This window comes from Hypanus sabinus, chromosome 4 (genome assembly GCF_030144855.1).
Source record: "Hypanus sabinus isolate sHypSab1 chromosome 4, sHypSab1.hap1, whole genome shotgun sequence".
NCBI classification, from domain to species: domain Eukaryota; kingdom Metazoa; phylum Chordata; class Chondrichthyes; order Myliobatiformes; family Dasyatidae; genus Hypanus; species Hypanus sabinus.
In genome coordinates this window covers 62983826-63000659 of record NC_082709.1, presented here as the reverse complement: position 1 = coordinate 63000659, position 16834 = coordinate 62983826, and the positions used below count along the sequence as shown (strand labels likewise).

Below are 16834 nucleotides of genomic sequence, written 5' to 3'. Positions count from 1 at the left end.
CCTCAACATACTTATGTATAGGGTGATCATTCTGGGTGGCATCCAAACAAAAGCTTTTCACTGCATCTTGGTATGTGATAATAGTAAACCAATAACAAAAGTGTAAATTTGAAGGAACTTTTCACAGTACAGGAGAATAAGAGGGCACTGTGGCTCCTGTTCTCAAACCAAACAACATGCTCACAGGAGTTGGGGTGTTATGTTGAAGTTGTACAAGATGACCAAATTTGGAGTATCGTATGTAGATCTGGCCACCTACAGGAAAGATATCAAAAAGCTTGAAGGAGTGCAAGGAAAATTGACAAGGATGTTGTCAATACTTGAGGACCTCAGTTATAGGGGAAGGTTAAATAGGTTAGGGCTTTATTCCCTGAAGCATGAGAATGAGTGGAGATCCTAGAAGTGTACAAAATTATGAGGCATATAGATAGGGTGAAGACATACAGGCAGGCATTTTCCCTTCAGGTTGGGCAAGACTAGAACTATAGGGTGAAGGGTGACATATTTAAGGGGAACTGGAAGGGAAACTTCTTCACTCAGAGAGATGTGAATGTGCAATGAGCTGACAGTAGAAGTAGTAGATATAGTTCAATTGAAACAATTAAGAGAAGTTCAGATAGGTACATGGATGAGAGGAGTTGGGAGAGATGAAGTTTGGGTGCATATAGATGAGGCTAGGCAGAAGATTGGGTTGGCAAGGACTGCAGTAGTCTGTGACTTTATGACTCACCACATACAGTAGGTTTACCAAGTTACAACACAGCTAGGAACTACTAGGATTATATCTTGCAGCTTTTCAAAAATTTGGCACATTTAGTTTAGAAAAAAATTATGGGAAAGAAAAATAATTCATCTTCAAACATATTTTCAACTTGCAAATGGCAGTTTGCACAAATTACATATCCCACCTGCACATACTCCATAAATTCACTGAATCCACCTAATAATGATCCCTTTCCTCCACGGTCTACAAGTTCTCTCCATATGATTGGGGAATGTTCATGCTTCCAGTTATTTTTTTCACATATTGATTGAAGCCATGGCTAGACAAATATAATATGCAATAGCATAAGGCATTTGCTTTCTTGGAATTCAAAGTTAAACATAATTGCCTACAGTTGAAGGATGTACAATGTTAAAAGCAAAATGAAAGAAATGTTTATTACTGTGTAACAGAAAATCTAAGTTATTATAAGAAATATAGATATTTTAAAATTGTGTCCTTCTGAGTACTCTTTGCCTGTGTGCCTCTCTATTCCCACAATATAATCAAACTGCTGCTGCTGTTCTGGGACTCTTCCCAATCCATCATATACTAGGGAAAGAAGTGGAAACAATAAATAGTTTCCCAAATGCCACTCTGCTCCTGGCAAATGAAGCTGGAACATCAAAACATCATCTTGGTAAACTATCTCTACATCATCCGCAAAGCCTCTGTGTCCTTCCTGTAATGGGACAACAAGAAATGAATGCAATACTCCAAATGCAGGCTAACCAGAGTGTTATAAAGCTGCAATTCAACTTCCTGACCCTCAACTAATAAAGATAAACATGCCACACCCTTAACTGCCCTAACAAGCTGTGCAGCCTCTTTCTGAGAGCAATAGACTTGGACCCTAAGGTCCTCTCTACATCAATTCTGTGTACCTGTGTACTGTCCCTTTATATTTGATCTCACAAAATACCTCACATTTAGCCAGATTAACCCCCAACTGCCATTCCTCCACTCATATCTGCAACTTTCCCATACTCTGCTGTATCCTCCACACTACCCACAACAACACCAATCTTTGTATTGTCCGCAAAGTTACTAACCCACTCATCCAAGTTTTCATCCATCATTTATATACTGTGTATCACAAACAGCAGAGCTCTCAGTATAGATCTCTGTAAACACCACTAATCACAGACCTTTTAGCTAGAATGTCCCATCGACCTTCATTCTCTGCTTTCTACAAGTAAGCCAATTCTCTACCCAAACAGTCAAATGACAATGGATCCCATGCATCTCAATCTTCTGGATGAACGTACCATATTGAACACTGTCAAATGCCTTACTAATATCCATGTAGACAATATCCACAGCTCTACCTTCATCAATCACCTATGTCACCTCCTCAAAAAAGTTACTCAAGTAACTAAGACATGACTTGCCCCACACAAAACCATGCTCTCCCAATTAAGCTATGGCTCTCCAAGTGATCATAATAATCCCATCCCTAAGAATCCTCACCAATAGCTTCCTTCATTAATGTATAGTTACCAGGATTATCCTTATTACACTTCTCAAACAACAGAACAACATCAGCTACTCACCAATCCTTGGGGACATCCCCTATAGCTGAACAGGACTTAAAGGACTTAAAGATTTTGGTCAAGGTCCCAGCAGTCAAATCTATTGCCTCTCTCAATAACCTGGGGCATATCCCAACAGTTCCTGGGAACTTATCTACCTTAATGTCCTTCAGCAGATTCAATAGTACTTCTTCCTTAATTTCAAAATTGTCCTACCTGTGATACTATTAGCACATTCTGCACTGAACTCACTATCCCCCCAACTCCTTCTCCTTGGGAATATCAATGTAAAATACTGATTTAGGACCTTGTCCACTTCCTTTGCCTCTGAGCAAATGTTCCCTCCTTTATTCTTGAGTGGTATAACCTTTCCCTAAGTATCCTCTTGCTCTTAATGTACAGCATGTATAGAATACCTTGGGATTCTCTTTAATCCTATTTAGCAAGGACTTGTCATGGACCCTTCAGGCACTCCTAATTCCCTTCTTGAGATCTTTACCATCTTATTTATAATCCTCATGGGTACTGTCTGATCTTAACTTTGTAAACCTTGCATGCATTTCCTTTTTCCTTCCTGTCTAAATTCACCACCTCTTCCATAATCCAAGGATCCCTTACCTTACTATTCACATTGTTCCTGCTTACTGGAACATACTGTACCTGCCCTGTACACTGTACAGTTGGTCTTTAAACACTCCCCATGTGACAGATGTGGACTTGTTCATAAACTGCTGTTCCCAATTAACTCTCCCTAGTTCTGGCCTAATACTCTCATAGTATTAGACCCTGTCCCAATTTAATACTCTCTTGTGAGGTCCATATTACCCTTATTCTAGATATCTTAAAACACTATGGAATTGTGATCACTGTTTCCTAAGTGTTCTCCCACTGATCGGCCAGTCTCAATTAAAATTGCTTTACTTTTCTTTGAAACATTGCCATTTACTTTATTTGCCACTTCTCCATTCATCACTGTAGGTTAGATGGCACTAACCACAATTGTGTGCAAAGATAGTGATGCCAGAGTAAAACAAGCAGTAGAGTTTAGAGTTGTATATTATTCAGAGCTTCATCATGAAGCTACAAATTAAACCTCGGCACATTTGCTTTGTTCAGCCTTCTTTTAATACAATTCTCCACTGCGTCATTGGAAGCTAAATGATATGGAGAACTCAATTGATAGATGAGTTCATCACCTAAAGATCTCAAAAATGTAGAAAGTAAACTATGATTCATTATTGGACAATATACTGCTAGTATTCCAGAGATGGTAAAGATCTGCCTCATGGTGGCAAATATCCTTTAATCCTTTTGAATGTGCATCAATGAAATGCTCCCCTTTTGACTAATGTCCACATGGATTATTTGAAATGCTGATTTGGCCACTGCTGGTGTCATAATTTTGTTTCCAGTTAGTATTTCTCTGTACTGCCAGAAAACTGTTACAGAATTATACAACTTACTTAACTCTTATCCAACAATTCCCAAGTACACAAAGCTCCTTGCAATCACATTGAGTGTTCCCAATTTAACCTGCAGTTTGTTTACAGTCTTTCTCTGTCAGCATATGAAATGATTATCTAATTTAGTCCCCAATTTAAATATCCTTCATTTGTTAGTAATTCAAACTTGCAATTATAAAATGGTTGTAAAATTTTGCTTGGACACTTGTCTAGACTATGTTTGGATAGTCTTTGGATCTACCGCTTTCTAGGTCAACTGACAATTCTCAAAGACTCTTACTGTGAATTATGGCTCCACAAATTATACTGCAGAAATTCAACTTTCACTACCAACATCAGATGACCCGTGGACAGAAAACAAGCTCTAAGCAGTAAATATACAGCATCTGCATAATTAATTTTCAGACATGTTAACCAGGGTTTTCCTATTGTTCTGTATAGTCCAATACAACAAAGGGTAACCCAAGCCTCTGACCATTTTAGCACACTATATTCTACACCTGTCCTAAGATCTGCAAGTCTTAAATGAGACAGATGATGCAACTGCTTGTTATATGATGCCTTCCATAAAGTGGAGCCACACGTTGCTGTTCAATCTATATTTCCAATGACTTTGTCTGGAGTGTGACCTTAAATTCCTGTCTTTTCCCTACAGCCATTAATTTAATATACCTGATTTATAGCTTTTGTAAATACAAAGTACTGTGGGTTGAAGTATTTCTTAATCAGAACGACCTTTGCAAATGGGACAGCTGTAGTGTAGGTTTCTGTGGAACTTTGGAGTTAGTAAGTGTGAAACATACCATAAGTATGTATGTAAACATACCATAAGACCATAAGACATAGGAGTAGAATTAGACCATTTGGCCCATTGAGTTTGCTATGTCATTCAATCATGGCTGATCTTTTCTCCCCCCCCCCCCCAGCCCCACTTCCTGTAACTTTGATGCTGTGTCCAATCAAAAACCTATCAAGCTTTGCCTTAAATACACCCAATGACCTAGCCTCTACAGCTGCCTATGATAATAAATTCCACAAATTCACCACCCTATAGCTAAAGGAATTTCTCTGCATCTGTTTTAAATGGACACACCTCTGTGCCGAGGCTGTACCCGCTTGTCCTAGACTCCCCCCACCATGGGAAACTTTGTTTCCACATCTACAACCAACATTTGAAAGATTTCAATGAGATTCCCCCATCATCCTTCTAAATTCCAGCAAGTACAGATCCAGAGCCATCAAATGTTTCTCGTATGACAACCATTTCATTGACAAAATTATCCTTGTGAACCTCCTCTGAACCCTCTCCAATGCCAGCGCATCTTGTCTTAGATGAGGAATCCATAACTGTTCACAATATTCAAGGTAAGGCCTCACCAATGCCTTTTAAAAGCCTCAGCATCGCAGCCCTGCTCTCGTATTCTAGATCTCTTAAAATGAATGCTAACAATGTATTTGGCTTCCTCACCACCGACTCTACTTACAAGTTAACCTTTAGGGTGTTCTGCACAAGGATTCCAAAGTCCCTTTGTGTTTCAGATTTTGGATTTTCTCCCCAGTTAGAAAATATTCTGCACATTTATTTTTTCTACCGAAGTTCATGACCAATGCATTTTCCAACATTGTAATTCATTTGCCAGTTTCTTGCCCATTCTCTTAACCTGTCCAAGTCCTTCTGCAGCCTTCCTGTTTCCTCAACACTACCTGCCCCTCTCCCAATCTTGATATCATCTGCAAATTTGGCAAAGCCCTCTATTTCATCATCTAAATCATTGATATACATCATAAAAAGAAGTGGTCTTAACACTGACTCCTGCAGAACACCACCAGTCACTGGCAGCCAACCAGAAAAGGATCCTTTTATTCCCACTCACTGCTGCCTACCAATCAGCCAATGCTCTAACCATGCCAGTAACTTTCCTGTAATACCATGGGCTCTTGACTTGGTAAGCAGCCTCATGTGTGGCACCTTGTCAAAAGCTTTCTGAACGTCCAAATACACAATATCCACTGCATCCTCTTTATCTATCCTACGTGTAAAGTCCTCACAGAATTCCAACATGTTCGACAGGCAGGATTTTCCCTGAAGGAAACCATGCTGACTTTGTCCTATCTTGTCCTGTGTCACCAAGTACTCAATAACCTCATCCTTAACAATTGACTCCAACATCTTCCCAACCACTGAGGTCAGATTAACTGGTCTATAATTTCCTTTCTGCTGCCTTCCTTCTTTCTTAAAGAGTGGAGAGATATTTGCAATTTTCCAGTCCTCTGGCATTATGCCAGTCCAATGATTTTTGAAAGATCATTACTAATGCCTCCACAATCTCTACTGCTACCTTTTTCAGAATCCTTGTGGGTCCAGGAGACCTATATACCCTTGGGTCTTTCAGCTTTTTGAGCACCTTCTCCTTTGTAATAGTAACTGCACTCACATCTCTTCCCTCACACCCTTCAACATCTGGCACACTACTAGTGTGTTCCACAGTGAAGGTTGATGCAAAAATACTCATTTAGTTTGTCTACCATCTCCTTCTACCCCATTATTATTTTTCCAGACTCATTTTTAGCAGTCCTATAACAACTCCCATCTCTTCTCTTTAATTAATTATTTATTTTTTAACCATACTTGAAAAAGCTTTTACTATCCACTTTGATATTGTTTGCTAGCTTGCTTTCATATTTCATCTTTTCCCTCCTAATAATTCTTTTAGTTGTTCTCTGTAGGCTTTTAAAAGCTTCCGAATCCTATGCCTTACCACTAATTTTTGTGTTGTTGTATGCTCTCTCTTTTGTTTTTACAATAGTACATCAGCCACGGTTGTACTATTTTGCCATTTGATTATTTCTTTGTTCTTCGAATACATCTATCTTGCACTTTCCTCATTTTTCCCAAAAACTCACACCATTGCTGTTCTGCTGTCATCCCTGCCAGCAGCAATTTCCAATTTACTTCAGCTAACTGTAATCTCTTTTACTCAACTGAAATACTGCTGTGTCAGACTTTACTTACTCCCTGTCAAATTTCAAGTTGAATTCAATCATAATGTGATCACTGTCTCCTAAGGGTTCTTTTACCTTAAGCTCCCTAATCACCTTTGGCTCATTACATCCAGTCTCACTGATCCCCTAGTAGGCTTAATGACAAACTGCTCTAAAAAGCCATCTCATAGGCATTCAACAAACTCACTCTCGAGGTCCATACCAATCTAATTTTCCCAATTGACCTGCATGTTGAAATCTCCCATGACTATCATAACATTGCCTCTTTGACAAGTCTTTACTATTTCCTGTTGTCCACATCCCATTGGACGCTTGTATATAAGTGCTATCAGGGTCCTTTAACCCTTGCAGTTTCATAACTCAATCCACAAGGATTCAACATCTTCCAATCCTATGTCACATCTTTCTAATGATTTGATGCCATTCTCTACCAGCAGAGCCACACCACCCCCTCTGCCTACTTTCCTACCCCCTCTGATACAATGTGTAACCTTGGACATTCAGCTCCCAACTACAACCACCCATCAGCGATGGTGATGGCCACAACATTATACCCAACAATCTGTAAAAAATCATCCACTTTATTTTGTCCCTCCTGGGTAATACCATCAGCAAAGGTATCCTTCATCATTATCGCACCCCTCTTCTCACCCTTTCCCTTCTGCACCACGGACCTATGCTTAGTGCTAATAACCTGGTCTCCATGGCATTCTCCAGGGAGGTCATCCCCCACAACAGTATCCAAAACGGTGTACTTATTATTGAAAGGATTGGCCACAGTAGTGCTCTGCGCTAACTGCCTATTCACATTTCCATTTCTCCTGACAGTCACCCAGCTACTTGCCTCCTGCAACTTAAGGTGACTACTTCCCTGTAACTCTGATCGAGTGTATTCATAAACAGGGTGACATATAACATGGTTTGCAAATTATTCACATCCTTTGTGGAGAGGATGGAGATGTTCAAGATAAATGTATTCTTGTGGCGGAATACAGCAGTGAAAATGCACAAGTTTTGAACTCTGCAGTGAAGGATTACTTACCGAGAAGGGAAGATAATTAGTGCCTCACTACCCCACTTCTGCCCTCCCAAGACATCAGAATTTATTACATATATACTTATGTAAACATCTTATGATGTAACCAACAAATGTAGATGTTTCTTGCTATTAGGGTAAATGTTTTATTGGAAGTTTATGTGTCCTGTAACTGTTATTGTTAAGTATAATTTATTAGAATTCTGAGGTTATCCAAGGATTACTAGAAAGAAATATTACTTGAGGAAATTTATTCCGGTGGCCCAATCAGCGGCAGGAGTAGGCCACAACATCGAGGTTTCTTGTAGGTCAGCAACACTTCTTTACAGGTACAGAAGGGACAAGGGCCGCCGGAATAAATTTCCTCAAGTAATATTTCTTTCTAGTAATCCTTCACTGCAGAGTTCAAAACTTGTGCATTTTCACTACCGTATTCCTTTCTTAATTTCCTTTCCAAAAAAAAAAAATCAGTTGATATAACTTTAACAATGAGTGTTGAGATCCATCAAGCAAACAAACTTCCGGAACCCTAGAATCTGGAAAAAAAAATGGACTAACTGATTCTGAAACCAGAGGACAGAAAATTAAATTCAGGAGCCATTTCCTACTGTGCTTCCTTGAGACCATGGAATTTGTATCCACACAATAAGGAAGCTGCACTTAATGGTATAAAGCCATTGCTTTCCCAATTACAGGGGCTCCCCAGATTGGCATACAGAAATCTAACTTTACACAATTTTACTCACAGAAAATTTTAAAGCATTTTTTCCAAAAGAGGAAAGCTAAGGGTAGCAGCCAGTTAATTCAAAAGATAGCAAGTCTTTAAAAAAACTTATTACATTTAACCTCCCCACAGTAATCAAACAGATACACAGGTTTCAAGCATGCACCTACCAGTTCACGGTGGGAGATTTGCTTTGGAAACTGACAAGATCAATCTCTTTTTTTAACACTTGTAAATTGCTTTATCAAACAATGCAACATCCATTGGTAATTTTGGGCATTGAAACTAGCCATACCACTGTAACTATGCAGGGAAGACAATTAATAGATGTTCATGTTAATTGACCCTTGTTGAAATTGTTTGTTAATAACTCCCAGAGAGAGAAAAAAAAAATCAATCAATAGTCCTCAGGAACAGAACTCTTTCTTAACCTAGTAGAGACTGCCTGTAATTTATTTAAACCTTTTCAAATCTTGTTCTAAGTACTCAGTGGGCCTTGGATAATCTCAGAATTCTAATAAATTGTACTCAACAATAACAGTTACAGGGCACATAAACTTCCAATAAAACATTTACCCTAATAGCAAGAAACATCTACATTTGTTGGTTACATCATAAGATGTTTACATAAATATATTCAAATATATCTAATTGATGCACCATCAATAACTCACACTGAGACGTAAGGCGAGATATCGGCTTTTATTGACTGGAAGAAGGAACCAGGAGTGAGTGTCCATCATACTAAGTCCTGGAGACTGAGGCCGAGCGTCAGGCCTCAGATCGCCTTTATGCAGGGGCATGTGGGAGGAGCCACAGGAGCAGTCAGCAGGGGGCGTGTCCAGACAGGCACATAGTTCACCACACTAATAAATTCTGATGTCTTGGCAGGGCAGAAGTGGGGTAGTGAGGCACTAATTATCTTCCCTCCTCGGTATTACTATCAGTCAGGTTTCCTTAATTAAAGCTAAGAACAAATACAACTCTTTACTTGGTACACTGCCCCATATAGTAATTCAAAATGTGTAGGGAGAGCTCACAAATTAACTCTACATAGGTTTGCTTTTTACCACTCCAAAAGGCAGTAAATCCAAATGATAAAGTAATCCACATAAAGACATTAAAGCTGCTAAATGTTCTTCACTACATGATGAAAAGTCTCTGCAAAGTTCCATAGGTGCTCAGAAATCAATGCAATATTTTTCACATCAGCAACTCGAAGGTTTCCTGAAGGAATACAGAAGACATTCATCAGCTGTTTTGTTTTTCATTCTCACCAACAACAGTTCCCTAAAGAGCCCTTAACCTTTCTGCAGAGAGAAGACTGTCACATGATTCCCAGTTAAACTGGACATCAAGCTTGAACGTATTCACTGGAGTCACTTTCATTAAAATTTGGTTATGAGAATGTATAGAGTTTATAGGATAAATTATAAGAATAATACTCTAGAATACAAGTCATATGTTAATAGAGGTAAACATTTAAATAGGGAACAGAAAATTCTTCACATAATTAATGATCAGTGGAATAATTAGTAGAATGAACTTGCAAACAGGGAAATGGGTTCTCTCAATGCCAGACTTTAATATCTTCATAGATGGATGAATTTAAATGGACTTCCTTATCTGTAATTATTAGCCACTTCAGCAAGTAAAAAGGAATAAAACAGAGACTCAAAAATCACTGAGTTTGACAGTAATTCCTCCTAGTGGAACCTTGCTGTGGTTTGAATGCTTGTGTGCCTCAGTAACCTGGAGAGCTGTACTTTGGCTCTTGGTAGGGTCACCCATGTCAAACAGGTCAAAGGGTAGAGGTCAGACTAAGAGTAGTTCACTGGTCCTCCAGTTTCAGAGCATCACCCTAACTGGTCAAGTAAATGAAGAATCCTTCTACATCTCGTGAGTGAGAGTACAAGGTGGAGGACCTTCATTGCTGCCACAAACACCAGCAGGTGTAACAGGCAGTAAGAAAGTTAACAGTAATTCACTGGACCAAATCATGCTGATTGCTGGCTGGTAATTCTACAGCATGGAGGTACCTAATACAATGAATGCAGCCTCTTGATCTACTGAGGCACACAAGCATTCTAGCATCAGATTCACCATTGATTTCAGGGACATTCCATAGCTGACCGATTATTTTTAGAATTAAGATGTAACTCACCCGCCAATCTTCAGGATGTTTGATAATCTTATGAACCTTGAAATCTGGCAAGCTTTGTGAAAGATGGTCTGCCACAAGTTCACATTTGGCAAAATAAGGGCAATTTGCTCTGCCTGCAATAATTGAAATAAATCATGAACACTTGTAGGATCAGTAGTTCTGTTTTCTCAGATTCAGCTCTCTTTCACAATACTTGCTAATGTTCCTTTAGAATGCATTAATTTGCTCCTAAAATTCATTTGTAGAACACACAAAGACCTTATTCTGGTCCTGTTTAACAACATAGGTTGCAAAACTGATTACTGCAATTCCTACGTTGCTATGAAGATGATACTTCAAAATTAATTACTGGGTTATAACTGGTTTTCATCAATCTGAAATGCTGAGAAGTGCAAATATTTTTCTTACATATCATTCATTTGGTGCAGCTTTTCTTTTTTTTCCCCCTGGACAGTTTATACAATCTAGTTGCATAAGTATGATAAGGAGATCCTCAGAGTTGTTCAAATATGTGCCATTTGTGAGATATAGGGCTCTCATCATGGTAAAATTTCCATGCCATGCTCCAGAAAGTTGTGGATGAGATCCGCTTTTGGGCAATACTTAGGGCCAGCTGTGCCTAGCATACCACTTGTAGATGTTACTGAATAATCCAAAGCTATAAAAGAACTCTTGGAAGCATACAATTTTTCCCTTGCATAATTCCAAGATGAGCACGGGACTTCTCCCAAGATTCTTTAATGTCATTTCCAGAACACAGGTGTAAAAGAGAATGAAATAATTGTTACTCCGGATCCAAAGCAGCACAAAAAAAAGAAAAAGAACACAACAATAAAAACATAATAAATATAAATGCATAAGATAGTTTATATGAATTGATTGTAGTTAGTGGGTGGAGGTATTGACCAGCCTTACTGCTTATGGAAAATATGTATGTTTGAGTCTGGTGGTCCTGATGGGAGTGGGTTAACAGTCCACGAGCAGGGTGAGTGGGATCCTTTGTGATATTGCTGGCTTTTTTCCAAGACCTTTCTGCATAAATTGTCTGTCCTTGATGGTGATTAGACTGGCTCTGGTGATGCATTGGGCAGTTTTGACGACCTGTTGTAGAGCCTTTCAGTCCACCACAATGCAGTTTCTTTACCATGTCGTGATGCAGGATGTTAGGATGCTCTCTACTGCACATCTGTAGAAGGTTGGGAGTACTAATGTGCATAATCAAGCTCTCTTCAGTCTCCTCAGAAAGTAGAGGCATTGGTTAGCTGTACCAATGACACCTCCTTCCCTGATGCTCTAAACAGTTCTTATGCACACTTTTAGACATACCACACCATATCAGCCACAAAAACTACCCCCTTCCAAGTGAGCAGCCACTGTCTGTGACAGCAGCAGTTGTGAGAAGGACTCTTTAGAGTGTCAACCCCCATTAAGCTGCAAGGCCAGACAACATCCCAGGCCAAGCAGTCAGGGAGTATGCCCACAAGCTCACTGAAGTCTTCACAGACATCTTCAACTCTTCAGTCATCCAGTCTGTTGTTCCTGCATGATTCAAATCAGCCACCATCATCCCTGTACCAAAGAATTCTACACCTTCAGACATCATGAAGTGCTTTGAACACCTGGTAATAGCGCACATCAAAAATTCCATTCCTGCCACACTGAACACACACTAATATGCTTACCGACTGAACTGCTCTATCCAACATTGCATCACACTGTCCAAAAGTCACTTCTTAATAATTAGCATTAAAACTCATTATTTTGTTTGCTTTGAAGAGTTCATGGATGTGGATGTCACTGGCAATGGCAGCATTAATTGCCAGTTCCCAATTACTCATGAACTCAGGTGGCAGTTTAAGCAATAATACCTAGGCTAGAGTAGTTAAAGATGACAGTACCTTTTTTCCTGAACATTTAGGGAATTTCATTGTTGTTTCAGTATTTCTTGTGCTTATTTGCCGTCACATTTCCCTAAATTACAACATCATCGACCAGGGTGTGAAGAGAAATTTAAGTTTGATGATCTATCTAAGAGCATAGTTGAAATTATGAAGCAAACAAGTTCATGCACATCCATTACCCCTCAGTTTTTAAGATGATTATAGATATGTATCTTACTTCCCTAAATCCCTGCACAATGTGTGCCTCTTCTCGTTACATGCTACAATATAATAGCCTATAAATTATATACATTATGGACACAGACCTTTTGGGCTTTTTAGTTATCCACATGTACATCCTATTCCAAAAGCAGCTTTTTAATTCATTCCTCATGCTTCATCTTTGAAACAAGAGATAATTTTCTTACTTCATTAATTCGTAAGATGTGAATTGGTAGTGTTTCCATTTTTGACCATCCCCAGCTGAGAGAGCCATATTGGTCACTTGTACATCAGCCAGGTTCACATCTCTTGATATAAATACATCCTTGGGATATCAGCCTACTGAAGTAATCATTAGGTCATATACGATGCTGAAACATCTTTCTGTTTTTGCACTATTTTAATATAACTATATATATTTACTGTAATTGACTTATTTATTTTTTCTATATTATCACATATTGCATTTTACTGCTGCTGCTAAGTTAACAAATTTCACAACATACACTGGTGATATTAAATGTAATTCTGATTCTGTTTCTGATTCTTATATGATTATATGCGAGGGGGAGCCTTGCTTGCCTCGATCTCTTCAGGGAATGATGCCGTTGCTGCGCTTTCTTGAATAGAAAGGTGGTGTTGAGGAATCAGGTGAGAATGTCCATTATGTGCACTCCCAGAAACTTGTTGCTCCTAACTCTTTCCACAGACAATCAATTTACATGCAATGAGGACTGGTCACCCTGCACCTTCCTAAAGCCCACCATAAGACTCAGCATTAAATTCTATTGTTTTTCCCTGTCCTTCCCCTTGCCCCTTGTCCCTTTCTCCTGTACATTTCCCCTGTCCCCTGCTTCCCATTTTATTTTAATTTACAGCGCGGAAGTGGTGATATGTTTTGAGAAGTTGGTGATGAAACTTATCAACTCTGCTCCAATCCAATTGTCCTACCAGATCAGCAGGTCAACATCAGATGCCATCCCATTGGCTCTTCACTGGAGCATCTGGACAGCAAAGGTGCAAATATCAGGATGCTCTTTATCAACTACAGCTCAGCATTCAATACAATTATCCCTCGAAACTAATCAGTAACCTTCAAGAACTTGGCCTCTATACTTCCTTGTGCTATTGGATCCTCTATTTCCTTACTTGAAGACCCTAATCAGTTTGGATTGGCAACAACACCTCCTCCACAATCTCCATCAGCACAGATGCACCACAAAGCTGTGTGCTCAGCCCCCTGCTCTACTCGCTTTACACTTATGACTGTGTGGCTAAGCACAGCTCCAATGCCATATTTAAGTTTGCTGGCCACGGTCATAGGGTGAATGAAACGTGGTGATGAATCAACATACTAAAGGGAAGTTGAAAATCTGGCTGAGTGGTGCCAAGGCAACAACCTCTTACTTAAGCAAACACGAGGAAATCTGCAGATGCTAAAAATTCAAGCAACACACACAAAATGCTGGTGGAACACAGCAGGCCAGGCAGCATCTATAGGGAGAAGCACTGTCGACGTTCCAGACTGAGACCCTTCGTCAGGACTAACTGAAAGGAAAGATAGTAAGAGATTTGAAAGTAGGAGGGGGAGGGGGAAATACAAAATGATTAGGAGAAGACCGGAGGGGGTGGGGTGAAGCTGAGAGCCAGAAAGGTGATTGGCAAAAGGGATACAGAGCTGGAGAAGGGAAAGGATCATGGGACAGGAGGCCTAGGGAGAAAGAAAGGGGGAGGGGAGCACCAGAGGGAGATGGAGAACAGGCAGAGTGATGGGCAGAGAGAGAGAAAAAAAGAAGGGGAGAAAAAAACTAAATATATCAGGGATGGGGTAAGAAGGGGAGGAGGGGCATTAACAGAAGTTAGATTAGTCAATGTTCATGCAATCAGGTTGGAGGCTACCCAGCCGGTTAATAAGGTGTTGTTCCTTCAACCTGAGTGTGGCTTCATCTTGACAGTAGTGGAGGCCATGAATAAACATATCAGAATGGGTTATGGAGTTATAATGTGTGGCCACTGGGAGATCCTGCTTTCTCTGGTGGATAGGTGTTCAGCAAAACGGTCTCCCAGTCTGCGTCAGGTCTCACCAATATATAAAAGGCCACACCGGGAGCACCGGACGCAGTATACCTGATGCACCATCAATAACTCTCGGAGACGTGAGGCGAGATATAGGCTTTTATTGGCTAGAAGAAAGAACAAGCAGCAATTGACCACCACACAACCTCCTGGAGACTGAGGCTGGGGCTATGCCGCCAATCGCCTTTATACTGGGGTCCATGGGAGGAGCCACAGGAGCAGTCAGTGGGGGGGGGGGGGGGGGCGTGTCCAGACAGGTATATGTAGTTCACCACGTTACCACACCAGCCGACTCACAGGTGAAGTGTTGCCTCACCTGGAAGGACTGTCTGGGGCCCTGAATGGTGGTGAGGGAGGAACTGTAATGGCAGGTGTAGCACTTGTTCCACTTGCAAGGATAAGTGCCAGGAGGGAGATCGGTGGGAAGCGATGGGGGGGACGAGTGGATAAGGACCTCTTACTTAATGTCAGCAAGAACAAGGAGCTGATTATTGACAGCACCTTTATTTCCTTAAGAATTTGTGAAGATTCAGCATAACATCTAAAACTTAGAAAAACTTCTATAGATGCATGGAAGTGAGTATATTGACTGGCTGTGTTACAGCCTGGTATGAAAACAAAAATCCCTTTGAATGGAAAATCCTATAAAAAGTAGTGAATATGGTCCAATCCTTCACAGGTAAAGCTCTCCCCACCATGAAACACTGTCACAGGAAAGCAGTATCCATTATCAAGCACTCCACCACCCAAGCTGTGTTCTCTTCTCACTGCTGCCATTAGGAAGGTGCAGGAGCCTCAGGACTCACACCACCAGGTTCAGGAACAGTTAACACCCTTTAACCATCAGGCTCTTGAACCAAAGGCGATAGCTTTCCTCAGCTTCACTTGCACCATCATTGAAATGTTCCCACAATCCTTGGAATCACTTTCAAGGACTCTTCATCTCTTGTTCTCGGTATTTATTGTCTATTGATTTATTATTAATATTTCTTTCTTTTTGTATTTACACAGTTTGTTGTTTCGTGCACACTGGTTGAACGTCCAAGTTTAGTGCAGTCTTTCATTTATTCTATTATGTATTTACTAAGTATGCCCACAAGAAAATGAATCTCTGGGTTGTATATAGCGACATATATGTACTTTGATAATAAATTTACTTTGAACTGTGAACTTTGGAATAGACCCTTCCCGCTTTTCGAGTCCAGCAACAACTACCGATTTAACCCCAGCCTAATCACCGGATAATTTGCAAGGAGCAATTAACCTACTAACCGGTATGCCTTTGGACTTTGGGAGGAAACCCATGAGTACCCAAGGGGGAACGTACAAACTTGCTTCCAGGGAATGCCGGAATTCAATTCCGATGCCCTGGGCTGTAAGAGCGTCGGCGTGAACCGCGACGTTACCGTCGCATTTCTTAAACACAGACGGAATGAACTCTACGGCACAAACCCCAATTACCTACTTGGAGCTTTGGTTTCATTTAACACTCACGGACAAATCCAACTCACCTGCAAGCACAAACTTCGCCATGTTGTTTGCTGTGTTGCCAAGCAACGCCAGATGGCTGCCGAGCCTCATTAATGGGTAAACTTCTATTGAGACTTGCAGTTATAAATAGTCCAGCTTCCAATCGATCCATCCGCCAGGTCTTTGCGGAATATAACCCCTACTTCAAAACGTTAAGATATGGAAGAATTGAAGGAGGCTTTTTAAAGGAAAGATACAACGTATATTTTCAGGAAGAGTAGTGCAGAAAGGCTGATTCCTAATGCTAGACAGCTTCCGAATCAGAAGGACGAATGAAATGTTTACAGCCCTTGCAGTCTTGAAAGGTGTCTATTCAAAAAAAAAACATGATATAGTTCAATGGAATGAAACAAAAAGGTAAAACCCCTTAATCTGACGTTTTGGAAACGGGACTAGAAGACTTTCCAGATTATTGGATCCAATATATGTAAATATTCCAAC

The 16834-nt window shown here is 40.2% G+C and overlaps 1 protein-coding gene across 2 annotated transcripts in view; it reads right to left on the bottom strand.

The window, feature by feature from the left end:
* mdh1b (malate dehydrogenase 1B, NAD (soluble)) overlaps positions 1 to 16458 on the bottom strand; it is a 48150-nt gene extending 31692 nt beyond the window's left edge. Inside the window, exons 1-3 of one of the 2 annotated variants that reach the window (XM_059967273.1) lie at positions 16375 to 16458; positions 10686 to 10798; positions 909 to 1043 (exon numbers count right to left, since the gene is read on the bottom strand). In XM_059967273.1, the coding sequence (XP_059823256.1) occupies positions 909 to 1043; positions 10686 to 10798; positions 16375 to 16444 (318 nt within the window). In that variant the 5' untranslated portion in view covers positions 16445 to 16458. The remainder of the gene's footprint in view (positions 1 to 908; positions 1044 to 10685; positions 10799 to 16374) is intronic. The other variant, XM_059967272.1, reaches the window with a different exon arrangement.
* Between the last annotated feature and the right edge of the window lie 376 nt (positions 16459 to 16834).